General features: G+C 51.9%; 1 protein-coding gene across 1 annotated transcript in view; it reads right to left on the minus strand.

Annotated features, from left to right (window-relative positions):
* ITPR1 (inositol 1,4,5-trisphosphate receptor type 1) overlaps window positions 1-26,959 on the minus strand; it is a 304,897-nt gene that overhangs the window by 39,649 nt on the left and 238,289 nt on the right. Inside the window, exons 44-52 of the mRNA XM_019667129.1 lie at window positions 24,983-25,183; window positions 23,390-23,500; window positions 21,145-21,240; window positions 19,220-19,351; window positions 18,106-18,210; window positions 15,028-15,220; window positions 9,018-9,140; window positions 3,628-3,828; window positions 513-607 (exon numbers count right to left, since the gene is read on the minus strand). Coding sequence (XP_019522674.1) covers window positions 513-607; window positions 3,628-3,828; window positions 9,018-9,140; window positions 15,028-15,220; window positions 18,106-18,210; window positions 19,220-19,351; window positions 21,145-21,240; window positions 23,390-23,500; window positions 24,983-25,183 — 1,257 coding nt within the window. The remainder of the gene's footprint in view (window positions 1-512; window positions 608-3,627; window positions 3,829-9,017; window positions 9,141-15,027; window positions 15,221-18,105; window positions 18,211-19,219; window positions 19,352-21,144; window positions 21,241-23,389; window positions 23,501-24,982; window positions 25,184-26,959) is intronic.

A 26,959-nucleotide genomic window follows, 5' to 3' on the forward strand; every position in this document is an offset into this window, starting at 1 on the left:
ATATCTAACATTCTTATGTGAGTTAGTCAAACACAGAAGTCACCTCAATCCACAAACTCTGTGATCGGTGTGGTTAAAAGCGCTTTCTGAGTATCTGTGACGCTCTAGGCATGAGAGGGCTACAATTTATGAGAAGCGGCCTGTGCTCGACTCTCGCCTGCTGTATTTCACCAGGAAAATGAGAATTTTCTTGGGGGAGAAAAAGGGACTTCAGGATGAGTTCAAGTCCCCTGCCCCTTCTTCTGGGAATAACTTCTCATTCTCCTCTGGGGACCCAGCCCTTTCCACCTGTCAGTCCCTGAGGTCCAGGTGGGGCTCCATCCCGGGCGACCAGAATATTGCATGTCCCTGGCAAGAGCGTTGGTTCCAGGACAGGCACACGACCAAGTGAAGCCCATGATACCCACTGAGATCTTTCCTCAGACTGCAGAAAAGACAATTTTGTTCGTCACTCCTGACCTTGACCCTGAGAGAAAATAAACTCGAAACTGCCTGCCTCTGTTGTGCCACACGGTGGAACCTTCGAGAAGCGCCAGTGCACACCCGGAGACCAGCAGCAGGAGCTGGGCCTTGATGTCACTGTCCGGGTCCCTGGCGTCAGCCACGCCTGAAGCTACCAGGCTCTCGATTTCTCAGTCACATGAGCCCAGACACTTCCTCTTTTGCTTCAAATAGCGTGGATTCGGCTTTCTGACACCGGCCGCGGAAGGCGGATGTGCTGTATGATATAGCCCACCTGTGACAGAAACCCCATGCCTGGAAGTCTGTCTCTAGCAACGTGTTGATAGAAAAACTTGAGTCAGGAGAAGGCCAGAGAGAAAGCTCTTCGGAGGCACTTGGTAAACCCCACTGTCTGCCACCCTAGCTAGCCTGGCCACTGGCTGGGAGGTTCTGCCAGTTAATCTGGGGGTTCAGCGTAAGTGAGCTTCTCTGCAATCAGGTAAGCGAGGAAGCAGAGCGTGTCCGGCTCTGTCAGACAGGTGCGTGCTCAACCCAGCAGGTGGTTTTTTTTCTAACGTTCGGCACTTCACCAGTGTAGGCTCTTTCACAGGGTGAGAGAGTGTCATTGACTCTGGATGAGCTGCGTTGATGGAGTTTCAGAATAGAAAAAAACCGGCCCCACTCCGGCTGGCGTTCCAGTGGCTCCAACACGCCAGGCTCCTGCGCCTTCACGACAGCGGTCGGCTCCTCTTCAGCCTCGGCCCTGGTTTTCTGCACCAGCAAATCTCTCCTATTCATGGACTCAGTCTGCAGTCCCCACTTCCTAGTGGCCCTGCTCCATCAGTCTTAGATCTGAGTCTTGGTCCCACCTCGCAGCCCTTCCCACGTCTCCAGAGGACTCTTCAGGGGCACCTGGAGGGGGCGTGTCTCCGGGGTCTCCCAGCTCCTCCAGCAGGTCAGGGCTCTCCCCCACCCTCCTACCACTCTCACCCTACCGTCCTGCTCCGCCAGCGTAGCTCTCCACCATTCCTTCTCTGTCCATAGCTCATCTGTCTTCTCCCATGCACTCCACGTGTTCCTCTTTTTAAATTCCCTCTAAATAATTATTTATTAAGGTTGTTTCAGCATTTCCCCCCAAGCTAATGTTGTTATAAATGGTAATTAATTGTATAATTTGAGCCTTTCCCCCAACTGATCTATATTAAAGAAGAGAGAGAACAGTGGGGCAATTCAAGGCCAGGGAAACAAAAGAACTAAGACAGCCCATCGAAGACACCTCTGAAAAACTGAGTTTTTTTCCTTTTATTGTTTATTCTGTATTTCCTTCTTAAATATCTCTGTTTCCCTGCAGGTGACACTTACATTCCCTTCTCCAACACTCATATGTCTTTGTCACTCTGATCATGCATTTCCAAAGGCCACAGCTAACACAATGGCTTGTCTTGTCACCTCAAGCCCAATATGTCAACAATTTAAGTGTGTTTCCACCCTGAAAGCTAGGTCTTTGCATGGCTTCATTTTAGTTGGCGGCATTATTCTTCCCAGTTTTCTGTGCCTGAAAATTTGCAGTTTGAGTTGCCCCCCCCCAGCCCTGCCCCCTAATCTCCTTCGCCTGGAGAGAGAGACCTGGGTGGAGCCCTGGGTGGTCTTCAGGCTTGAGGCTCTGACTCCACGCCCACCACGCGTTACTCTCTCCTCTGCAGCTCTGACATCTGCACCTGCCTTCTTACTTCCACCAGGCTTTTCACCCCTAATCGGCTGCAGCCTCCATAGTCCCCCTGCCTGTGGCCCCTCTCACTTGAATCCACACAACAAGCCACCACTGAGGGAACTTTCTCAAGAATACTCACTCCTTTGTATCTACCGTTCCTTTCCTCAAAAACACTTGAGCCATTTCCCGCACCTGGGCACAGACTTTCCCGACCTATATTCTGTACATTAATTTCAAGTGATACTTTAAAATAAAACAATGAGCACACCAGTTTGGGAAACACAGTGACACCGGTTCCCTTCCTGGGAGATTCACAGCCCATGTCGGCATGTGAAAGGGTCTGAGAACTTCTGCACCGAGGGCCTTGCGCCCGTCTACCCCAGCATTCCCCACACGGATTTGACCATAGGCCCCATGGTTCCCGCCTGCGATTTATTAGCTTGGAACATGCTTTGGAAATGCTGACTGGAGGATGAAGACAAGTGCCTTATCCTAGAACTCAGGACCAGGTCACTCGTCGGGGAATCAACTGTCCTGCATATTAATCATTGCACGAGCCACATGGAGCTGACACGCAACTGTGGGGCATCTCTTGACACGGACCTGGGCTCTCCGCTGCCCGTGCTCTCAGCCCCTCTTCCTGGCCAGCACCTCTCCAGTCGTCAGGACACAACTTCCCCTGGGGAATCCTCTCTGAGCTTGTCAGCTTGTTAGGCTGTCCTCTCCTAACGTCCTGGCTGCCTTTGCCATCTCAGTACCCACCTGGGGACATTTATTGTCACACTGCATTACTATATTAACCTTATGCTGCAGTATGGCTTCCAGTTTGGTACAGTAACCTCGGCTTCCTCATGTGCTCAGGGAAGAACCCTCTGGAAGGCTGTGCCTCACACATCCAAAGCCCCTTCCTCTCACCAGAAAACCTCTCCAGTCCATCTGCCAGCTCATATCAGCTGTCTTCACTTCCTCAGGATTCTCCCATCATGCAGTTGGTTTCTATCCTTCAACTGTAGCAAAGCGGCATTTCCAAAAGTCACCACTGACTCTGAAATCACTCCGGCTTTCTCCCAAACTCGCCACTGGCTCCCTCTCGGTTTGAACGTCCTTCTCACATCACCTCTGTTCTGTGTGGCCTCATCAGCAGTGGATGCCATGTTAATATTTGGTCATTTGACTTACTGGCTAGAATCTCCTGACCCCGCAAACCTGTGACCAGGTTGGCAACACTAACAAATCTCAGCTGCTCTCCTCTTCCTGCTGAAAGTCTGAGAGGGGTGTTCCCTTAAAGGTGAGACCAGCCAGGCCCCGAAATGCAGCGCGAAGCTCACTGCACCGTGAGAGGTCAGAGGGATCGGCCCACCGGCAGCTCTGCTTTGCTTCTGCTATTTTCAGTTGACCCAAACAATATTTGTCGCCCCTGAAAGCACAGGCCAAGGTTCTAACAGAGAGGGAGGCGCTCCTATTCCCGCGTCAACAAAAAAGCAAGGTGTTTGCACTTACGTTGAAAGCTCCCAGGAGGAACAACGTGGGCTGCAGCCCGACGGAGAAGATCAGCCGGAGAATCGTGGAAGCAATCAAGGCTCGGATGCCGTGGGGCTTGGGGAGAGCAATGACGATGGCCAGAGACACGAGCATGGCTGTCCACAGCAGCCCTGACCAGTGCGGCTCCAGTGTCCCTGGAAAGACACGGCGGGGCGTCACAGGACACAGCTTCCACTGAGTACAGGTGACAGACCAACGCGGGCTTCATCGTGCTTCTGTCAACCAGCTCTACGGCCTCATTTGTCCCAACTCTCCTCTCCAAATCACTGCCCTGCACTTAGCGAGTCCCATCCCTGTTTCTACCTGCAAACCCTCACACATCTTCCTTCTACCTGGGACATTCTCCCTTTCCTAGCCCCCGTAGGTCTGAGCTTAGATGTCACCTCTTCTGGGAAGCCCCCTCCATCCCCTGCCTCCTCAAAACGCATGCTCCTTCCTTCTCTGAGTTCTGCGTCCCCTGGTCATCCCTACAGAACACGATTTTCTAGTGGTCACTTGGCACCCAGTAGGCACCTATCAAATGCTTGTTTGATAAGTAAGACTCATACATGTGTCATACTTTACTCTTAGGGGAGGTGAACCGGAAGCCTCACTTCTAATTTCTATTAAAGGTGCGCAAAGGAAAAGCTCGGGTCCTCTGCCTGAATCACATTTCTTCAAGGGAAGGGGGACGCACCTTCTGTATCATTAGCATCATCCTACAATTAGATTAGCCTTGTAGTCAGAGCCGCTACCAGCTTCTGTCATCTCTTGCTATTGCAGGTTCTATTTAGAGTGTCCCATGAGACGGCTTGGTTATATAACATGAGCCAACATGGCTAAAAATATAGTTCTGTAAAACACTCATTAAAAAAAAAACAACAAAACCCCTATTTCAGATGCTGTCACATTTTGAGTCGCCTTTAGATGTAAACAAGCAGCGCTCCGTGATTAAGGCCACTTACATAAAGGAGTGTCCTTCTCCCAACACTGGGGCTGTAGCACCACCCAGGAAGCAGACGCCCTGGCAGGTGACAGCTGCTCCCCAGCCTGCTGGCTGCCCTCATCCACTAAGGCCACACCCGCTGAGATGCATTTTCCCTCTAAAATCAGTTCCCCCCAGCTTGGCTCCCCTCCTGATATCCTTCAGAGGAAACCTGATTAGAAATGGGCACAGGGGCAGAAGCTCTTTGCAAATTCAGGAAGAAGTGGACACTGACGTATGCATGTCACTTCCCGTGCTTTTAACAATAGTTAGGTATCCTAGGAGGCCTTCAGGCCGCCCACCACTGAGTTAACCCTCCACCACCCTGTGAGGTCGGCACTATGAGCTCCCTTTTCCTGGAGAGCACACGAGTCTTGGGTTGCTGATCTTCCCTGAGGAGACAGAGCAGACGGCTGCCATCACGTGCCTCTGAAGTCCACGGTCCCTAACCACCGTTTCTTTTTTTAAAAAGCAGAATCCATCGATTTTAAGAGTACAATTTGATGCATTTTGGCAGTTTACATAGTCATGCAACCACCACAGGTAGCCACATATAACTGCCAACACAAGCAAGATACAGGACATATTTATCCTGAAAAGGTTTCCTTGTCCCCCCCACCCCCACCCCCGCAGGGGGTGCTGTGGCCCATCTCCACCCTCAGGCAACCACTGATCTGCTTCCTATCACTGCAACTTTGCATTTTCTAGAATTTCATACAAATGGAAAAGATAAACATATCAGTAGGTAGGCTTTAAATTTCTTACACTTAGCAAATTTTTAATATTCGCTCAGATTACTGCATGTATTAATACTTGGTTCTTTCTAATGCTGAGTTCAATAGCATGGATATACCACAATTGATTTATCCACTCAGCAATGAATGGATGTTTGGGTTGTTTACAGTTTGGAGTTACTAACGAATGATGCAGCTGAGAACATTCAAGTACAAATCTTGGCATGGACATATGTTTTCATTTCTCTTGGACACATACATGGGAGTCAGTTTTTGAATCCTAAGTATATGTTCCATTTTATAAGACACCACCATTCTGTCTTCCAAAGTGACTGTGGCATCTGTCCTTCCCGTCAGTAATTACGGGAGTCCTATTTGCTCCGTATCATCATCAATACCTGGTGTTGTCCGTCTTCCTAATTTCAGCCATCCTAGCAGGTGTGTAGTGCTATGTCATTGTGGTTTTCATCTGCATTTCCCCGGTAACTAGTGATGCAGAATATCTTCTCAGGAGCTTATTGGCCACCTGTCTTTTTTTGTGTGTGTGTGAAGTGTCGGATCAAGTCTTTTGCCCATTGTTTTAATTGGGTAGTCTTTTTATAATTGAGTTGCAAGAGTTCTTTATATAGTCTGGATACAAGCTTTTTGTCAGATACATATTTTGTAAATATCTTCTTTCAGCCTGTGGCTTGCCTTTAATTTTCTTAAGTGCTTAGCCACCATCTGAAGCTGCCTCTTAAGATCCCAATATAATAAATATGACAAGTACAAAGCATGCACCCACATCCTGAAGGGGCCAGTATTAAAACCTGCGGTCTCCCTACTTTAAAAGCAGTCTTTAAAAATGCTAGATTAAAAAAATATTATAAAAAGACATCTTTGAGACAATTGGAGAAACATAAAAATGGACAGACTATTACATGATTTACTGTTAGTTTTGTTAGATATGATGATGGGATGGTTACTGTACATATTTAACAATCCTTTTAAGTTAGAGATGCACAATGTAATATTTATGGGCAAAACAACAAGATGTCTAGACTTCTTTTAAATGTTTCAGAAAATATAGGAGGAGGATGGAGGAAACAAAAATGGCAAAACGTTGGTAATTGTTCAAGCTGGGCTGATGGGTACATGGCAATGTATCATACTGTTCTTTCTACAATATTTGAAAATTTCAATAATAAAAAAGTTAAAAAAGTAGTACTGTGTTTGCTTTAATTATCATGACATGCTCACAAATTCAGTATGAACTCTAAAGCTGTCTAAGGTTCATGCTTTTGAAAGACGGTGTAACTCATCTGTTCTGAAATAATGGGGGGAAATCACACTTTTGAGGGGAGCTTTTAAGGCCACGGGTGCTCCCGGTAGCCACAGGCCTTATAAGGCCAGAGCCACATCAGCACATGAACAAAGCATTCCATGCATTCCAGAGGGGCATTTTGGAAATCCTAGTTTTAGGAGTTGACAAGAAAAAACACTGATCTCAAAGAAATACTTTCAGGTATTGCTTGTTTCTACGCAGGGCTAACACAACCCTTCTCTTGCAGATGGTTAGCAGTGAGTACGGAAGACACCCCCACAATGTCTCACAAAAGAAAAAAATAAATCTCCCTGCAAGTGAGCGGGTGGGTTGGAGGCGATCTCAGTCACTGTATAATGGAAAGGACTTCTTGAGGTCCGATCAACCTCCATTTCGCCCTGTAGATCTAACTGTGCCTCCCCTTCAGTCCATTCACATGAAGGTCTAAGGCCCCCATTGCCAAAACAGGGTGCCTGGACTCCTACAGACCAGCCAGAGCTGATGTCACATCAGAGCCACATGTCGAGTTGGAAGGACCTAAATCATTGGTCCATCATAAATGAAGGACCAATTCAGTGGGTGTCATACTTGGATGGGCAGCAAACAGGATATCCCAGAGAGCCTGGCTGGGTCAGCAACTCTCTGTCCCTGAACTCGGCAGGAATTTCAAAGTCCACACCACAGTTTCACAACCACTGGCTCCATGTAAGCTCCTTGCAGAGAGAGAGGGTGAGGGGGACTACCAGAGCGGCTCTCCTAGGCCTGGATGCCAAGTCTAGACTTTCCAGGTCCAGGTCCCCACTGGACCAGGCTTGGCACTGAAGGGGACGGGAGCTGTCACCTAACTGTCCCCAGACATGGCCTCAAGGCTGCCACAATGACCAGCAAAGAAAATGGTCAAGGTGTATAATAAAAATCACTTTAAAATATTTTTAAAGAAATGGAGGGGAAATGAAACACATCCACAGTCACGGCTGAAGAGCCTACTGGGATGCACATGGCGACTCCCCTGAGGCGAAAGGAGGCCTGGGCCCTTTCACCTCCGACCGAGCTCCTGGCTGACCACTCCTCACTGTTGCCTCTGCTGACTGGCCGCCCGGCTCAGGCAGACGTGCCTTCGGAGAAAACCTGGCAGCCCTGTGGGGCTGGTGAATCCTTCCATCCAGGGCACTTAGGATTCCTGACATGGCATCTAAAAGGAAAGCCCCCTGGACCTGTGTTTAGATAGTCCTTTCCAGGGGGGAAAAATCACTCAAACAGAGCTTTCAGTGTGACTAAGGCCAAACAGAAAAGCTAGCTCCTCAAATGGGTAAGTTAGAGACACACGCTTTGCAACACATCATCAGTGTCAGATCTGACCGTAACGTACTGTCGCTAAGTGTCCGTGGGCTGTCATCCATGTGTCCACACCTGCACTGCCCGGCTCAAGAGCTCGGCCTAGAACTCACTCCTGTGTTGTTTGTGTCTTACTTTAGGGCCTTTATCCCATGTTTCACACGAGATGGCTCCTGGCATTTGTCACACACGTATGCGAGCTGATCTGCCAAGAAGCTCTGAGAAAAAACTGAGCTGAAAAGTTGACCCCCAGGAGACGGCCGTAGGTGTCAGAAAGGGGGCCATGGACCATGAGCCAGGAGTCACCTCTCCCAGGACCCGAATGCCTCCAGGATACCAGTGCATACGTGCCCCTCCCGAATTGTTTGCTTGTCCTCAGCAAAGTACGGGGAGTGTGCACACAGGTGGCGGGATGGAGGTCCACAGGAACATGGACGTCACGTGTTACTATGGGAGTTATGGCATGTCACTCTTACGGCTAAATACCCAAGGACGCACAGTCTACAGTCACTCAAGCCCTGCCTCGCCCCACCTTGCCCATCCCCCCCAAAAATTCTAGAGATTTATTACAAATTTGTTAGTCTGAAATCAACTCTAGAAATATGCTACGTAGAAAAAAAAAAAGTCTACCAGACTGTGCATCAAAATATCTTGATTCTGGGGCTAGCTCTGAGACTTGGCTGAGCGTCTCAACTTCTCTGAGACACCGTTTCCCAACACACACAACGGGGAGGCCGCCTGAGATGGTTTCTTACAGGTTGAACAGGGTACAGCTTCTGTCTTGGTCAATAAATACAGACAGGAACCTTCTATTATTTTAAAGTTAGATTTAAAACGAAACCTGTGGTAAGAGCTCCAGTGTCATCTAGTCTGAGGTGGGTCATGGGGCCCCCCATATTGTGCTGATCCCGCCTGGGGTCCCAGTGACGGGGCGAGTCCCAGCACCCCGCTGCTCCCAGCAGCCCCCCTGATGTCACAGCGAGGTACCTCCTCGGACGCCTCGGAACGGGTAGAAGAAGGCCACGAGCAGGTTCATGAGGACGGCCAGGTTGAAGGAGATACTGCTCCAGATGGACATGTTGCGGGCACACCAGTACAGCACGGGCTGGGCTGCGGAGACAAGACGGCCGCTGAGGTCCCGCTGGGCGCGCCACACCGCCCCCTCCCGCTCGGCCCCCGGCTTCCACCACAACAGTGAAAATGGCCATGTGTTCTGAAGGTTCGTAATGACAGCAGGTTGGTTTATTTCTGCTCGGAGTACTTACTGGAACAGAAGATGTATTTAGGGACACGGAAGAGGAGGAGAAAGGTTGGAGCATTGGAAACCCTGCCTGGCCCTGGTCAACGCCCTCAGTTACGGAATCTGGGGGTATCCACCGTTCATGCGCTGAGTCCTGAGTTCCCCGCATGGCTCTGGGACCAGACAAGATGCCCAGAGAGACCTGCGACTTCAATGCGCCTGTGAGAAGTGTGGGTGGGGCACTGGTCGTGGGGGGACACGTGGCATTCAGACTTGGCCCAGCTGGGCCCCAGACTAGGACGGCTGCCATTTTCACATGCCCCTCACCCCTCCTTACTCAAAGTTCTCTACTAACTCATGGTGCCTAAAAGCAAGACAAGGCCCGTCTCCCGACACCGAGTCACCTGCCATTTTCCTGAAGTCTGATGACCACTCTTGGGGCCGGGGGGACGAGAGGGAGAGCTGCCGGCCGGGTGGTCAGAGCGGCGCTCCCATTCCCAAAGGCTACAGTGGAGGGAGGGGGTGGCACCAGAGCCACCACTGCGTGCGGGACAGGCACTTCCGGTCCTGCTGCCACCTTGCTCTGCTGTTACCAGGTGACACCACGCCGCACCTTCCCAGCGTTCGAGCCCCAGCCTGTGGCACGCTGAGGACCCTGGTGCTTCCTTTCTGCCTACCTCTTCTGGGGTGCCTTACACTTAGCTGGTGCTCAGAAACACACGTGGAAGGAGTAATTCCAGTCTCCCGGCCGGAGGCCAAGTTCCCAAAAGCTAGTCTCACTCAACACCATCCCCTCCAAAGAAAAGCGGGGCGTACAAGAAGGGGCCTCCATCACGCGGTCCTCATTCCCGTGAAGTCAGTTAACTTTAGGACAGTGGCAACGACAAATCCAATGGCCCTACAATGATACCACAGCTGCAGCCAGACCTGCGGGAGCTTCTGCTTAAAATAAAGCACAAAACCGAGTCCTGGGCAATTTCATAATTGGTCGTTTCACATTTGCACGTGGCAATAGGCATGTTTCCAGGCTGTAGGTTTAGAGTTATGAGCACTGTCTAGTTAAAAAAAAAATCTCTCATTTTATAAATGAGGGAAACTGAGGCCCAGCTGAGGGCAGAAGCTGTGGAGAACCCGTCACTCAGATTAGCGATCCTCTGGGGGTCAGTGACAGGGACAGACATAAGTGGCTCAGGTCGCCACTCAGGGGGGAGCTGAGCACCAGGTAACAGGGGACCTGTGCTGATGAGCTAATGGCTGAGGCAGATTGGAGATGAGAAATCACGTGCTCTGGAAACATGGCCATCAGCGTTTCTCTGGGACTGGCGCCCACTGCTGGTCCGGATGGGAAGACTTTGAGGAGGAGAGAGGGACGGGAGAATGGGAACAGGCCGGGAATCGCTGAAGCTGAGGGCTGCACGGGGACTGACAGCATTCTCTCCACATTTGCGTAAAAAGCGCATAAGAAGTCAACAGAAAAAAACAAAGGACATGGCAAAGGTCGGTGACGGTCCTTGCAAGCCAGCCATCTTCAGAGGGGGCTCTCCCCAGCAAATGTGGGAGGAGCCCCTGCAGGCTGCTGTAACACACTGTGACAAATGGCCTTCAACGATGGCAGTATCTCACAAACTTATTTTTGTAAGGCTAACATTCTACTGAAATGTAGTGTCCCCCTGAATATGAACAAACATTCAGTCCTTCGAATCAGCGGGGTGTCCATCCAGGTGCAAGGAGACACTTAGAGACCAACCTTGATGTGCACTGTCTGCGGTCTCCTGTGACAGGTGGAACCGCGTCGTCACCTCCCTTTCCAGACTTTCCTCCTGCTTCCCACCCCATATACGCAGCCTTTGCCAGTCTAGGGATGGTCTCCTGAACACATCCTGCAGTTTCCAGCCTCTGGGCACTCCCTCAGGACGAATTACAGACATGTCCACAAATCCTTTGATGCTCCTCCCTTCAAGGGGTGCAGCTTAATTCCCTTCCTCTTAAGTGTGTGCTTTAAGTACAAGTTACTAAACAGCAACTTGCTTCTAAGAAACAGGACAGAGTGGCAGTGATGGACAAGCTTCCTGAGCCCAGGTCCTCAAGGGCACAGCTTCCTCCTGGCACGTGCGTCCTCTCTCCCTCTCTCCCCACCCCCTTGTCTCTCTCTCCCTCCCTCTCATCAGTCATTTGCTCTGAGGAAACCAGCTGCCACATTGTGAGGACACTCAAGCAGCCCCACGGAGGTCCACGTGGAGAGGAACTGAGGCCTCTGGCCAACAGCCATGTGAGTGAGCAAAGAAGTGGGTCTTTTTGGTCCAGTCCAGCCCTCAGCTGACAGTAGCTCTGGCTCACCCAGCTGAGCCACTCCCAAATTCCTGATCCTGAAAAACTGAGAACGTAAGTACTTAGTGCTTCACGGCACTAAGCTTTGGGGTAGTTTATTACACAGCAACAGAATGCAACTAACATACCTTCTGTGGTGGGCAAAATAACAGGCCCCCCAACCACGCCCACATCCTAATCCCCAGATCTTGTGACTATGTTATCTTAAGCGGCAAAAGGAACTCTGCTGCTGTGATGAAGCGAAGGACCCTGAGGTGGTGAGATGACTGGATGATCCCAGGGGGCCCAGCGTCATCTCAGGGTCCTTGTACGTGGAGGAGGGAGGCAGGAGTGAGAGCCAGACGGGTGCAGCATGAGAAGGCGCTCCTGGCCTCTGCCGGCTCTGAAGGCGGAGGAAGGGGCCACGAAGGCCACGCAGGCAGCTTCTAGAAGCTGGGAAAGGCTGCAGCCTCCAGGAGGCTCACAGCCCTGCCAACATGCTGGTGTGAGCCCAGCGAGGACCTTTTCAGATTCCTGGCCTCCAGAACTGGAAGCTAATACACTTACGTCGTCGTAGGACTCCGGGTTTGTGGTGATGTGTCACAGCGGCACCAGGAAATGAACTCGCCTTCCGTTTCCCCCACCTTCAGGCTCGTGTTTACCCTTTGAGTTGCTATTCTGATTTCACCTTTTCTCAGAAGCCTCCCTCTCTCATATGTCCACAATGTGTCAGTGCCTGATTACCATCCTGCTTGTAATCGGCCACTTAAATTACAGACACTAAAAACACGGCATGTGGTCTGCTCCCCGCCCACACCTCCAAGATGGTACATCCTCTCAGGGAGGGAATGGAGCTGACCTATCGCTGAATTCTCCGCTCTACCTGCTAGCACGTTTCTGCTTACTAGGGGCTAAAAGGTGCCTGGCTCGATACACCTGCTACATCACTGTGGAAAAGACAGACTGCCTGATCCCAGGTAGGCGGGCAACTTAAATAGCTGCAACCCAGGGCATCTCTTGGTAATGGCCTTTCCTAGTTTTTTGTTTGTTTTTAAAGGAAGTGCCCCTTGCCGATGACTTGGGCTCCTCGTACATACAGCGACAGCATTCCCACCTCTGCTCTGATGCATGGGGTAACCATGAGCGGGAGCCCCAGGCGAGCAAGTGTCGGCATATGCAGCTCTGCCTCCATTCCCTCTTTCACTATCTTCGAGTTTCTTTGACCTGGAGTTTTCACTTCACTGGGGCGAGGCTTGAGGAGGTGTCAGAGCAGCGTGATCGAGAGGGGATGTGAATGCATGGTGGTGGTGGTGGTGGTGGTGGTGGGGGTTTGTGCACGCACGTGCAGTGGAGCAAGGAAGAGGATTTCTTCTGGGAAGTCTAGGAATTGAGCATTTTAATGCTTGCAGGAGAAAATACCAAGCAACGTCAGCCTCAGACCTCAGTTTCTGTCTGGCCCCGGCGGCAGGTTGGCCAAAGCACAGACAATCTGTGTGATACATTCAGGAAAAGGTACAGCAGCCTCATGAATAAGCCAGAAAAATCTTTTTTGCAGATTCATTAGATAAGCTACTTAGAGGGGAAAAAAATGTATCTCATTTTAGTTGCGCTTCTGATGAGTATATCTATCCCCTCCCTCAATATGCAAATCATGCTTAATTCAGCTATTATTTTCAACTTTTCTCTTCCCAGCCGACAGTGTTGAACCCAATTAAAATCTTTCAGTTGCCAACTATAGCTATGCTTGTTTCATGAAATGAAAACTGATTCTAAAACAAAGGGAGACTAAATAAGGTATTAGCTACAATGTAATATACATCTGGGAACATGAGGCGGCCATTCTGCAGTCAGGCATTCTTAACTCCCCACCCTACAGAAAAGGGTCTGGGGGCAGTTACGTCATCTGCGGGGGGTGCAGGGGAGAGGGGGTGCAGGGGAGAGGGGGTGCAGAGAAGACTGGAACTCAGAACCACACCATTCTGAGAGGGGATCTATGGGACCAGTCCTAGTGCAGCCCTGCACCAATAAGGGTGAAGCCATGTTTTAGTAACTACCATACAGGTTTGGATCCATGAATTCAGGATTCTCCCCGATAGCTGAAATCAAGGAACAGCCCAGGGAAGGACAAAAGCAGAGCTAAGAGTAAGTTCCCTTCCATTGTGCATCAAAGCTGAAAATATGCAAGTATGAAGGGGGGGGTCTGTCTCCCTATTTTGGGGTGTCTCTTTTTCTCTTATTGTCCTAGGATGGAGCTGTGTAGACACCCAACACTATTCATGATGTTTGAGCTGGAGGAGCTCAGATGAGGTCCCGTGGGTGACAAGGCCACACTGACACTGGGGAGAATCTACCGAGCCTTCTGAGGTCTGTACCAAGGAGGGCACACGTGCTGTCCTGCTAATGGCTTACTAGCCCCTCTGTCAGATGCCAAGTACAGGGCTGGGTGAGGAATGGGTTTGGCCCAGCAAGACGTTTTATAATGTTTTAAAGTTGGATGATGAGGCGCCCCTTGGAGGTGAGGTGGGAATGGGTCTTCTGGCCAACTTGCTCGCACAACCCTTTCTGCCACCAGCCAAATCTTGGGGTGCAGGGAGGTAGGGAGAAAAGCGGTGACAGAAGCAGCTTGCAGTAAGGGAGGCTGGTCTGTTCCTGCTCAGATTGGTGGGGGGCAGGAAGAGGACAGAAGCTGACCTCCACCCCAGTTTCCCCTCCTGTAGCCCCACCCCACAGAGAGTGCCCCAAAGATCACAACTGTAGCCGGAACCCAGGGCTTCCAATAAAAACCCAGCTCCTGACAGACAGAAATAAAGCTCACGCCTTTCTAAGCTGGTCATAACAGTTGGTGCTGAAGGGTCACATTAAAACGCTCATGAAAACCAGGGCTGGGCAGCCCCATGAAAGTGTTTCAGATGCGCGATTTCCCGAGTGGCAGTGCTCATCCTGGACCTGCTGCTGAGCAGTGACGCAGCTCATGTGGCAGCTGATCCCGCTGCCTAGAAGACGACACTCGAGTCTAAAACCCGAGCTGCCGTTGGAAAGGGGGAGAGCAGTGTTTTCTGAGCAGGTGTGTTGGCACGTGGGGCCGTCAAGCTGGCTGCACGCCCTGCTCAGATGCACCCTCCTGTCAGCTCAGGGCTTGGTCTCGTCTCCCTCCCTCTTGCTTCCTGCATCGAGATACCAGAAGCGCATTCCAGAAGTCCACGGATTCCAGTCAAGGCAGCAGAAGGGAGCTTTGCAGAGGAAAGCTTCCTCAGGGGTTCCTGAGGCTGGAACCCATTCAGCGCTACACAGGTGTGTGTCTAGTACGTCCTGGTGCCCACAGGTGGGAAGCACCGTAAATCACACCAGCTGTGCTCCCACCTGGAGACAAGTGCAGGCAGCGCCACGCCCAGAACCGCCCGCGCTGCCACCTGCTCAGACGCTGCAGGCGCAGCGCGCGCACCCACCCACCTCGGAGTTTCTTCTGCCAGTTCATCTCGTTGAAGAGGTCCTCGGACCGCAGGAAGAAGTCGTTGATCTTGCTGCCCTGTTCGTCCCTCTCTGTAGTGTAGTAGATTCGCAGCTTGGACTCCTTGGTTAGGAATTCGCAGATGCTGGGCACGGGAAAGACAATCTGCTCCATGGTCCGGTCTAGTCTGACAATCTACGGGGAGAAACGCAGGGGCTGAAACAGTGGTCCTCGCGAGCCTGTCACTCAGGATCCTGGCTACGGGCTCAGGGTCCAAGACGGGGTGTAATACAGGCCTGTTCTCGACTCCTCTCTGGCTGTACGACGCCCACACTGGGCTGCATCTCAGGTTCATAGAGAATAGTTTTGGCAAGTCTATCAGAGTGTTTTTCTCACCTCAAACCAACTCATTTTACTATGACTAACTTACCTGGAGCGACAGAAACTGTGCTTTGTACAGACATTCTGCTGGGGCTCCAGGCTGGGGCCATCCAATAGTACATCCTGTAATGTCAGCACAGCTCTGCATCTGTGTGTCTGTCATGTCTGAAAGCATGGCCACTAGTCCCACATGGCCACCGAGCACCAGCACATGTGGCTAGGGCAACAGCGGGGCTGAATGTTTAATTTTACTGGATTTTAAACAGCCACACATAGCTCATGGCTCTCCTACTGGACAGGACAGCGCTGGGCACACCTCTCTTAAGATCCTTTCTCACGCAGTAAAGTTGGGTTGTTTTTCCTTGGTAGGAACTTTAGAAAGAAATCTTTCTTCATCCAGTTGCGATGATGTCCTCCCTCTTACTTGTCAGTGTCTAAAATAAAATGCGTGATGCAAGAACCATTGTGCGCAGTCAGCACTGACTTGGTCGGGCCCCAGGAGGGACACCTCACAGACTTTCTCCACGCTGTTCCCAGACTGGCTCAGTCCCCAGAGACGAGGTAGTCTGGTCAGGATTGTTCAAATTCTAAGGCTCTGTGTGAGTCACAGTCCTGGGGGCTAGAGATTTCAAAAGGGGGTGCAGCACAATAGGGGCATGGCCTCTTTTTATGCTTCCTCTCCAGGGCTTGGAGAAGTCAGCGGAGGCCCAGGGCCAACGCCCTCTACAAGAAGATCTGGTTCTCGCTCTCCCTGCTGCAGCAAGGTCAAGTTGTCGTGGGAAAGTCTCTCAGGGGTGAGACAGGTTCCCACAGCCCTGGCTCCATAAATTCTGGGAGACGTGGTCTTTAGACCAATGGTTCCCAAATCTAGCTAGAGATCAGGTTACAGGAAACTTCACTATCACACCGATCCTGGTCCCTAAGCCAAGCTCACTGAACCGGACTTGTGAGGTGGGGGTTGGTGCCGAGAGCTGCCCGTGATCCAGCTCCCCACGTGACACTGGTGTGCACACAGGCTCAGGGACCAGCTCTTCAGAGCCTGCCAGCTTCACACAGCCGGGTGGGCTCTGCCTCGGTCCCTCCTCACGCTAGGATCTCAGAAGTGTGTCTGGACTGGGGAGGTAACGGAGGAGACGGGAAGCCTGCTGGCAAGAACCGAGCGCAGGGTCCAGGGCTACCCGGCCTGAGTCACCAGACAGAAGGCACTGGGGTCTGGAGGAAAGCCACGGGGCTCTGGCTCTGCATAGACAGCGCCCTGGGGAAATGGGGAGAGACGGCTGGCCGGCCCAGGGCAGGGCAGGAGAGCGGGGACATCAGGCCTGGCCGTTTCTCCTTATCATTTAAGATGGACCGACATCTCATTTTCAGCAGACTTGCAGACTTACAACTGGGAGTCAGGAGAAAACAGTGTGGTCCTTCTCCCACCCTAAGGGGCGGGCAGGGTGGGGTGGGGTGGGGTGTGTGTGTGTGTGTGTGTGTGTGTGTGTGTGTGTGTGTGTGTGCGTGTCCTTGTTCACAACTCTCCCCAGTAAATTAGAGCTCAATGAGGTGATCTCTGAGGTTGCAGCCTCTCCTGCAAACACCTAAAGCTTGTCCTTTAAGGGCTCCAAAGGTCAGAGCTGGCTCTCCCATCAAGCGTCTAGTCGTTAACAATAAATTAAGGGTATCTGCCCACATACACAGTCATGGGCAGCTAATCAGTGAGATGACGCATTTTATTAGGCCAGCCCAGAGACTTGAGACACTGGGTAAGGACAGATTCTTAAGAAGTCTCCATCCTGAATATTTTATATGGCCCAAAGGAGTCGTCAGTACTTCAGAACCTAGGTTCCAACACTGATAGTTTGTGCATTTCCTCATTAGCCAAACAAGGCCCGTCACTCTGACGGCCTAGAGCCTGGAGTCAGAAGTCCATGTTACCCGCACACTCAGAGACAATGCAGGGAACACAAAATGCACCCACGGGCCCTGGGGGCGGGCAGACCTGGCTTAGAATTCCAGCCCTACCACTGGTAACTGGATAAGTGACATAACCTCTCTGCACCTTGTTTCAGAGTTTTCCCGTATGCAAAATGGAGCTAACCCCACTGAGCTCACCAAGCATATTAGTAAGGCTTGTGAGTCTGTCTTTTTAATGCGGACCTGATTGTATCACTGCTTTGTGCAAAAGTGTCCTCAGGTCCCCACGCTCTCAGGGTGAAGTCCAGGCCTCTCGTGGAGGCTGAGACTCTGCAGGGGCACAGCCGCCTGTCTTTCACCTCTGATGGGTGCTGCCTGAAGTCCAGCCCCCGGGCCATGTTCCAGCATCTCCCGCCTCAGGGCGTCCCCTCCTGTTATCCCGGGTCTGAAGCTCTGCCCTGTATCTCTGCCTGTTTCATCCTCATTCTCCTTAAGGTCTGTGCTTCGAAGTCCACAGGCGACTGCGGGTCCCTCTGCTGGACTTTCTTATAACACCTTCCACTTAGCCCTGTCCTCGTGGCCCGGGCAGGATTCGTACTGAATGCCACGCCCTCGCGGGCTTGCTCAATGCCTGCCTCCTCGCGGGGCCTTGAGCGGGCACCAGGGCTGCCTTGGCCATCACCAGACATTCGCCCCCGAGCGCAGTACCTGGTATACAGCAGGTGCTCACAACCCCTAACTGCGCAAACACGCGCGTGTCGGCCCAGCAGGGGCCCGAGCCCGGCGCCCGCTCGCGTTACCTCGATCTGGGCTGTGTGCTTGGCGTAGAATTCCAGGGCTGCGTCCCCCTCGGCCTGGCCCCCGGGTTTCAGCATGCTCTGCAGCTCCTTGTTGTGCCGAGCCAGCTGGGACACAGAGCAGAGACAGGGCGAGCATGTCCCTCTGCGAGGGGAACGCACATGCTCCTTTCCGACGCGGGTGTCGCGGGGGCAGAACGACGGGTGGCAGGCTGAGGGCACAGGGGGCAGCCGCCGCCCATCGAGGTGCCCGACAGCTATTTGGGGAGCTTGGCAGAACAGCCGAGAAAGGTCATGCCCACGCGAGGCCCCACGTCCCCCTGGTTTCTTTAGCCAGGCAGGAGGGAGATGGGGTTTCTGTACAGCCCCGGAGCCTCGTGCAGAAGGTTCTGACACCCTCGTGGTGGCTAAGTGCCAGGAATGGAGGCGATAAGGGCGGGGTGCCGCTTTCCCTCCTTCCACCAGCATGCTGTCGCAGGGCCTAGCGACCTCGGCCCAACACCGTCCTTGTTTCAGGTCCAATTCCTGGACCTAAGAGGCGATGGGGGCAGGAAACACCAGCCTGCAGTCGGCAGACTACAGGCTGCTCTCACACTCTGGCAAGCGGAGGCACGTCGACCTCCACAGACAGGAAGTGTCTTCAAAAGCGCAGCCCCTTGGGAAGAGAATTACGAAACAGGGCATTTGGGTGCCAGGCTAGGAAGGATTACCACATCCCCCAAAAAGCAAACAAAAAGAAGTCACAATGATAGGTCAGCTGCCAAAGATTTCCAAACATGATAGTCAAGGCAGCCGAGGTTGATTTCTTTAGATGGTTAAGACAGACTCATCAATATTTATGAAAAGCCTGAGACTCCTTGCAGCTGTCTCCAGGCAGTCACCAGCCATGTACGTGCCGCTGCTCAGTGGGAATGCGTTTAAAAGCGGGGGGATTTCCAGGGACGTGACCCACCCGAGTGGGAACATGTCAGTCCTGGGCTCAGCTCACGGGTCAGGCTGCCCCGGTGCCTGCAAGCCTCACGCTCAGGAACACCAGCGACCTGGGTTAAAGCCTGGGGAAGGGCATGTCCTGCTCAGGTGTGCGGCAGGGGGCAGGCGGCCTGGGCAGAGCGGGTACCTGGTGAGCTAGTATGTAGATGTTGTGCCCCACGTTCCTGGGGGAGGCAGCCCCCTCCTCGCCGTTCTCGCCGTCCTCTCCATCCTCAAACTCCACCTCCCCTTGCAGGTAGGCTTTCTTGATCACTTCCACCTGCAAGAAGGGCCAAGCAAACACAGCCCCGCGTCAAGGAGGCCGCACGTGGACTGGCACGTGCAGCACACAAGCCTCAGCGCCCCCGCAGGCCCCCGTCAGGCTCAGCGCTCTCCTGCCGGCGTGGGCACAGCCTCAGAACCCTTTCAGCACTGCCACAGGCAGCCGCTGCCCACCCCCCTCCACTGCCCCGAGCAGTGAAACCCACTCGCTCTCCCTCGGCCAGTAGACGTTCTGCGGCTGGCTCATGCCCCTCTACTTCAGAGAGGGACGGTGCCACAGGACACGCAGCTGCTTCTCAGTCCCTGAGACCAAGGGCGTGGAGGGCCTCACATTTCTTTACCGACACCAGGTCGGGCCCTGGAAATAATTCATGAGACAGGGTCCTTGCTCTCCGAGCTGGTTTTCACACCGGTGCTCTCTCAAATGGAACAGATAATAAGCTGCACAGGATGTGGGGGGCCGGCACACACACACACACACACACACACGCACCCACGCGCGTGCGCGCACGTTCACGCTCACAGGCATGCACACACACGTGTGCTCACGTGTTCTGGGCCTTAGAGCTTCGCAGCTATGTAGATGGAGTCTTAGAACTGGGTTTGTTCCAGAAAGCCTCTGACTCTTCCCCGTGAGCCGGGATGGTGCCACTCACCCACAAAGGGGCGACGCAGGCACCGGTGGCACCCACCGCGCTGGGGGGTGCCGGTTCCCCACAGAGATGGGGGCGTGCTCTCCATTCACGGGAGTTGGAAAGGGGTCTCTGTGAAGCCATCCATCCCTGCTCAAGCGTGACAAGCCCTAGCCTCCTCCTCCACCCCAGTTATATAAGCTGTTACATAAACGTGAGGACGCCTGTCTTGGGCTGAGGACTCACTCCTGACCTCTGAGATCAAAAGCTGGGCTCGCTGTGAACTTTATTTAAAGGGATACCTAAAAGGACTTTGGCCTGGCCCCGAGTGCACATTAGGTCACAGGCAGCAGAAAAGTTTTAGTGCCCTAATTTAGGTCTGTCAGTTACAGTTTATCTGCGTGGGAAAAAGTCCAAATCGAGAGTCCCATCCTGGGCTCATTTCACTGTCTGAGAGCTGCTGGTTGCACAGGCCGGAGTGCCAGCACCCCACCTGCAAGACGTAGCCAAATGGGGGTGTCGCCCCTCAGAAACAAACAAGATTGTCTTTTCTTTAAAAGAAATAATAAAACCCAAAACATCGGCACCCAAGAAACACTCTTCTGTTGCCCAGACTAGTGGCACCAAGAAGACACGTGATTCTTTAGCTCTGGATGAAGACATGGTGAAAAGAGCAGCTGTGAACGAGGAGAGAAGAAAAGGGGCTGCGGATGGAGCGGGCTGAGGGGCCTGCCGGGCACTTGTCGAGCCCTGGGAATAGCTGTCCGCACTGGGTGGCATCGCCACCCTCCTTGTGGGGATGAGAAGGCGCAGCCCCAAGAGTTTGAGTCCTTGCCCACGTGACCCAGCGAAAGGGCGGAGCTGGGAACCCAGACTCCCGTGTGTGGGCTCCGGGGCCACCGCCTGCTTTGTCTGCCCCAAGGCGGGCGTGCGAGGGCAGCGTCCCTGTGGTCGTGCCGGGGGGAGGGAGGTACCGGGTACCACTCACCAGGGCAGCGCCTCGCCTTCCTTCCTAGTTAGAGGCCTGAGGCCATTGTCTCCTCATGCTCCTGATCTGGGGCATCTTTAAGAAAAGCTCAAGGAAGCTCATTCCGGCTCAGCCACAACGCAAGCCTTGCCGCGACCGGGCGCCGGGGCCAGGGGTCAGCCGTCCACTCACCAGTTCCTTGGGCCGCATGTTATACAGTATCCTCTCGGCGTTCTCACTGTCGTGCCTGCTCTCCATGATGGCCAGGAGCAGCTTCGAGGCATTGTTCTAATTGGGGAAGCAGAGGAAGGAGGGAATGGAGGGGGAGCGTGGGGTGGCGGCCTGTACGCACGTGCCTGCGACACGGCGCTGCGTCCTGGCTAGACAGACATGTCACTCCTTGGGAGAGCCATGCACCAAGTAGACCAGAAACCGGCTGCCCCAGGCGGACAATGTGCCACTTCAGATCCCAAAACACGTCTGCGAGACCTAGTGTGGGTCTTTGAGGTGTGTGCACGTTTGGGCATCGATTCTCCCTAGCGTTTCCTGGCACCAGTCCTGGCGGAAACAGGAAATTTAAGGTGGGTGCTGTGGGTACATGGGCTCCCCCCATGGTGATGGTGGTCAGGGAGAGCCTGCTCTATAGACCCCATGCCTCAGGGTGGGCATAGTTAGAAACGCTGTCACTCAGCCTCATAGGCCAGAGAAGGCGGGCAATTAAGGTAACGCTTCCCAAGGTGACCCAGCAAAGGCAGAGCTGAGAACCTTCAAATATTGCTATCAGCTCTCCAAAGCCCTAATGTTATAATGAGAACACAGCAGTGCACGAAAGGGACTCAGGGAGCTCCGTGTGTGTGCCCAAACACGGTTTCCCATTGCAGTGTCACAGGTCCACGCCCTGCACTCCTGGCGTGGCCTCATTTTGGGACCTGGGCCTGTGTCGTCTGCATGCCTTTGTGTTAGGACTTGAAAGTCACTGTTGTTTTGGGTGACAGGGGGCAGTGTTTCTTTCCTCCCCAAGCACAGGTCACAGCAGTGCGATCAGCCAGCCGTGCTATCAAACCGTGGCTTTTCAAAGGGCAGGCATTGCTGTCATAATCCACAGATTACTGGATTAGTTGAAAAAGTCACTGAAATGCTGGCCAGGAGCACACGAAATTCTCAGTTTATTTCAGGTTCTCATCATAGACACTCTGATAAATGGCGGTCAGGGGTGTGAGCTTCAATGATGATCGTGTCTACTGTACAACACAAGTTGCCAAAGGAGGTAAAAATAGCAAAAAAACCCCAAAACTTCCATTTCATCCACACACCCAAATCAATTACTAGTTTGGACTCTCGCTTCTAAATACTAAAGGAATAAAAATAACTGCAATTCCTGTGGGTTTCTGTGTTAACCCCTCCATAACAACCTTTCTTTCCTATGTCACCGTTTATGCAATAAGCACAGGTCACCTTTGCGGCTGAACCCTGCAGTTCTGGGCTCTTCTGTGACCATGAGCAGCGCTTGCTGCCGTGCACGAGTGTAAGACAGGACAGATCTCAACACGCCCCGACGTGGGAACGGTTCAGGAGGAAAAGTGCTCAGTGAGGCTGACACGGAATACACGTTAGACCCCCAGGATGGGCCGCAAGTCCAGTTCTCAGAACTGGAGTTCTGAACTCTTGGAGCAGCTCTGGAGCCCCTCCACAGGAGCGAGGCGTGGTTTTGTTTTGTTTTGTTTTGTTACACTGAAGCAATCAACCTCAGGAACGGTATATCAGCTTCTCAAACACCTGAGAGGCCGGCCTGTAAACCCAGCAGCCCGAGCACCTTGACGTCATGCCTTTCAGCCCTGAGACCATTTGGTACAACAGCGTCACCGTGTCCGTGGTGCTCCCACATCACACTTCTGGGGGCCACCATCTGTACATGAGTCAAACTTGTCAGGGGCCTCAGGCACGCTGCTGGCCCGGGTAACTCCCTCATTTTCAACCAACATTTTCGAGCCACCTTCTGCTAAATCAATAACAGAATCGAAAAAGGTACTCCCTGGCAATGTGAAAATAGCACTTTTGGGTCCTATGTAAGTTTAATTGTATGTTCTTCAATGGGCCCTTTCTCCTCAATGGGGGAAAGTCCGCCCCACTGTTTCCTGGCCGGCCTTTCGGCATTGAGACTTAGTGCTTCCCTGCTGCTCGAATCGGTCTGTCAGCTGTGAGGGGTGACTTCTCCCTCCCTGTGACCCGAGAGGTGACAACCTGCTCTCCAGTCACAAGACCCTTATTTGGAAGCACAAGACTGAAGTTCTGCGTTTCAGTCAGAACGTGCAACGTGGCGCATTCGTTTCGTTGAAAAGAGCCGCCTTTACTATTTGGTTTCACAGTGGCCAGGTCCCACGCTGAGGCAAAACGCAGAAGGGGCCGCTTTCCAAAGCTACTGTCTGTGACTACTTGCCTTCAGTTCCAACACCAGGTCCATCCTCTTCTTCCCCAGAGGATTGATGTCATTGAGGATCAGGGCTGTGATGATGTCAATGCCATTGGACTCGTGGGTGGCGATGCAGTTCTGAGGACACACACACAAACGCACACACAGTTACACAAACGCAGGTCATAAATCAGACGTCAACGCCAACAGGCTGAACTGCTATTTCAACACAATGCTCGCCACTCCCAGTGATGTCTCTAGGGGAGAGCTGCAAATTTTCCGTGAGAAAGTGGTAAAAATACAAGACAGATGAAAATCTCTAGTTTCAGAATTAACAGTAAACAGTAGGAAAGTCCCCATGCACTGGAACTGATAAATTGGTCGTGTGTAATCCAAACGGGGCTGGGCAGCCGGCTTTTGTTCTTAAGGGAAAATATGGTGTGTGACTGATTCTGGGTTCTGGGCCCAGTTTTCCCCTTTCACGGTGTGTTCCATTCTCTCTACATCATTCAGTTTTCGTACTGTGTACTTTTACTTAAGGCTTACGCTTGGAAAGCAAGTTTCCTGCTCAATTCACACATATAAAAATTAATCATCTCCCCCCAGGTAAGGTCCCCATTTGCAGCAGCCTGTCGGTCCAATGTTCCTTTTAACAGACCTCTGGCTTGGCAGAAAAGTAAACTTGAGGTTATAAGGAAATACACTTAGATGTCAGATAAAGCCTTTTCCCACAAGCCTATTGTAATTTTTTGGTTCCTATTCATTAAATTGGACTACACCCTCTGTCTCATCAGGGAACTGGGAGACTTAACCAAATGCTAGCCTCATATTCCCAGTCAACTAAGACCAGGTTTTTAACATACAGTGAGTTGTCCCTCTTGTAAGCCATTCTGCTCCTCTGGGTGGGTCCCTGGCCTTGTCCTCCTGTGACCCACCACATCCTACCTTCCCTGGCCACTGGGTTTAGAACCGGCCATTTAGGCATTGGCCCACCCCTTCCAGCCAGCAGAGAGCTATAATTTGAGTTAAAAACCATACTCATCTGAGCACTAATGCAAAAATTCATAAAACCTGCAAGACGCCCCGAGTCAAACAATGACTCTACAAGAAACTATTGGGTTCCACTCTCAAAACACACTTCCCGAGTGGCCAAGGTCAAAACTAAGGGGTCCTTGCCTCCCCTGAATGTCTGTGGTATTAAAATCAGAACCATACATTTTCTCACGTGACTTTGAAGCTGTCTGACATGCAGTGAGGTTTCTCCCGAGCTGGGTTTAAACTTCCTCGCGTGAAGTAGCAGCTTTTTGGGTCTTTCCTCGCATTTAAGATAGAACCCAGTCTTCTGGTCTTAATTTAACTCCAACTTTAGTATCTATCCCTGGTCAAGTTCGAGTCAGGCATTCAAGCCGAGCCAAGTGGGGACAACCCAACACCTGTGACCAGTTAAGTTCTGAGGCATAAAAAGCCCCGACTCCTTCCTGTTAGAAAAATGGCCTCTAGTTCCACCGACCACCCAGGCAGACAGGCAGGTGCTAGTGACTTCTGAACGAGTCCCTGGGAACAACATTTCCAAAATGACACCCCTCCCCCACCCCCATCCCAAAATAAAAATGGAATTACCTGGTTCTCATGGCAAGGCCCTTGACAGTACTCGGTCAGGCTTTCCAGGGTCTGGTTGATGAGGGCGACGTTCTTTTCATTGATGTAGAGTCCGAGCAGACCAAGGCCTCCCGTTGTGCTTCCACAAATGCAGTCCAGAAACTGCAGGGTCTCACATACCAAATTGTAGTTGGTCTTGTTATTTTGGCAACGCAGGAAGTTCTGCAGTCAGGCCGTGCCCAGGACGGGGGAGCAAAGGCAGAGAGAAGAGGGAAAAGGCCGTCAGCCTGCCATTTTGATAGTATCTAACAGGTTGGTGCCCTGGATGGATCAGCAGTTATGCAGAGAGGAACAGCATTGGGCAGAACAGAAGGGTCGGCCCCCAGGACGGTCACCATGGACACGGTCTGTGGTCATGGCCAGACACTATGGCTGGCCCTCGAGGGTGCTTTTATATGGGACGCGGAGGAGGGCGGCTCTTCTTTGACAACCCACTTCAGACTCCTTTCCGAGTTCCCGTTTCCCTCTTTTCCACTCCAGCGCCCCCACTAGGTGTTAAGCTCACAGGCAGCTGACATGTCCAAGGGCAGTGGTTACGCTGAAACGATGGTGGTGTGGTCTGAATGCTGAATCCCAGAGCCTAGGATCGGGGATGGTTCATCACAAAATAGGGTGTTAGAGGCTGGCTTAAGCCCAGAGCCATGGTGGGAACCTGGGTTACCGTGTGTGGCCATTTTCATTGTTAAAGGAAGGGGCGAGTGGGTAAATGCGTGTGGGCTTGTGTGCACGTGTGGGAATGTATTCTGCAGGTAAACCTGTAATGTCACCAAGAGACACAAGAGCTGGTATTTCCTCAACAAAATCACACAAGCCACATTCAACCACCTTATAAAGCCGAGTCTATTTTGATGAAGAGGAGGTTTTTGTCAGAGACTCCACTAACCTCTTCCTAAAAAGAAGCAAAAATTAACTACGTATTTCTTTGTGCATGGTTACAAAAGTTACACGCGTTTACTATAGAAAACTGGTACTACCAAAGATATAATCGAAAGATCAAATGAACGCAACCTTTGACCCGGCAATTCCACTTCTATGAAATATTGACGACTAGTCACAAAGTGTGTAGTCACCACAGCAGTATCTGGAACAGTGAAGAACTGGAAACCACCTAAATGGCCATCAGTCGGGGAGTAAATATATTACAGTGTATCAACATCAAGTAATATTGTAAATGAGAACCAATGAGGCAGGTCCATATGTGCCAACATGGAAAGATCCCTAGGACACACTGTTAAGTTACAAAAACAAAAAGGCCAAGATGAATATGTATTCAATGCTCCCATCCAAACACCTAGAAATAGGACAAAAGGATACAGTCCAAACCAACGACAGCTCTCTCTCTCTGGGTAGAGGCGTAGGAATGGGGAGAATGACAGTTCTTTTTAAGTAAACACTCATTTTCATTTGAACCTCTATAGCGAGAATATAGTCCTGTATTCCTTGTATAATTAAAACATTTGTAAATGCACAGACTGAAAGATGGCAACCAAGTTTAACATCTGACTCATCATCAAACCAACCCCATCCCTCCAGCCCCCCTTAACCTCCGTCAGTCCCTTATGCTCCAGCCTTCCTAATGAGTCTAAAAATTGAACCGTCATTCAGATCTGGGTGGGAGGTACAAGAAGGGCAGACGATTCGGGACCTTCGGTAAGGTAACCACTTTTCTAAGGGCCACAGGAAGCCAGAGGAGGGGTCCACAGCCATTCCTGGCTCCAGCTCCTCAGGGAAGATGCCACCTTTGAGGGTCGGGCTGAGCACCTCCCCATGCAGCGTGGGGTTGGGGAGTGTTCAGGAAGAGGGTCGAGAGAGCGTGGCTGTCCAAGGCTGACACTCCCAGCACGGCTCTCAAGGCCCACTTGCCTGTCAAACTCCTGTGTCTCTTCCCATCACGCCCCTCTCTGCTCAGTGACGTCACAGCTCCCACCATGCCCCTCT

Source organism: Hipposideros armiger, unplaced genomic scaffold, assembly GCF_001890085.2.
Source record: "Hipposideros armiger isolate ML-2016 unplaced genomic scaffold, ASM189008v1 scaffold_483, whole genome shotgun sequence".
In the NCBI taxonomy this organism is placed as follows: domain Eukaryota; kingdom Metazoa; phylum Chordata; class Mammalia; order Chiroptera; family Hipposideridae; genus Hipposideros; species Hipposideros armiger.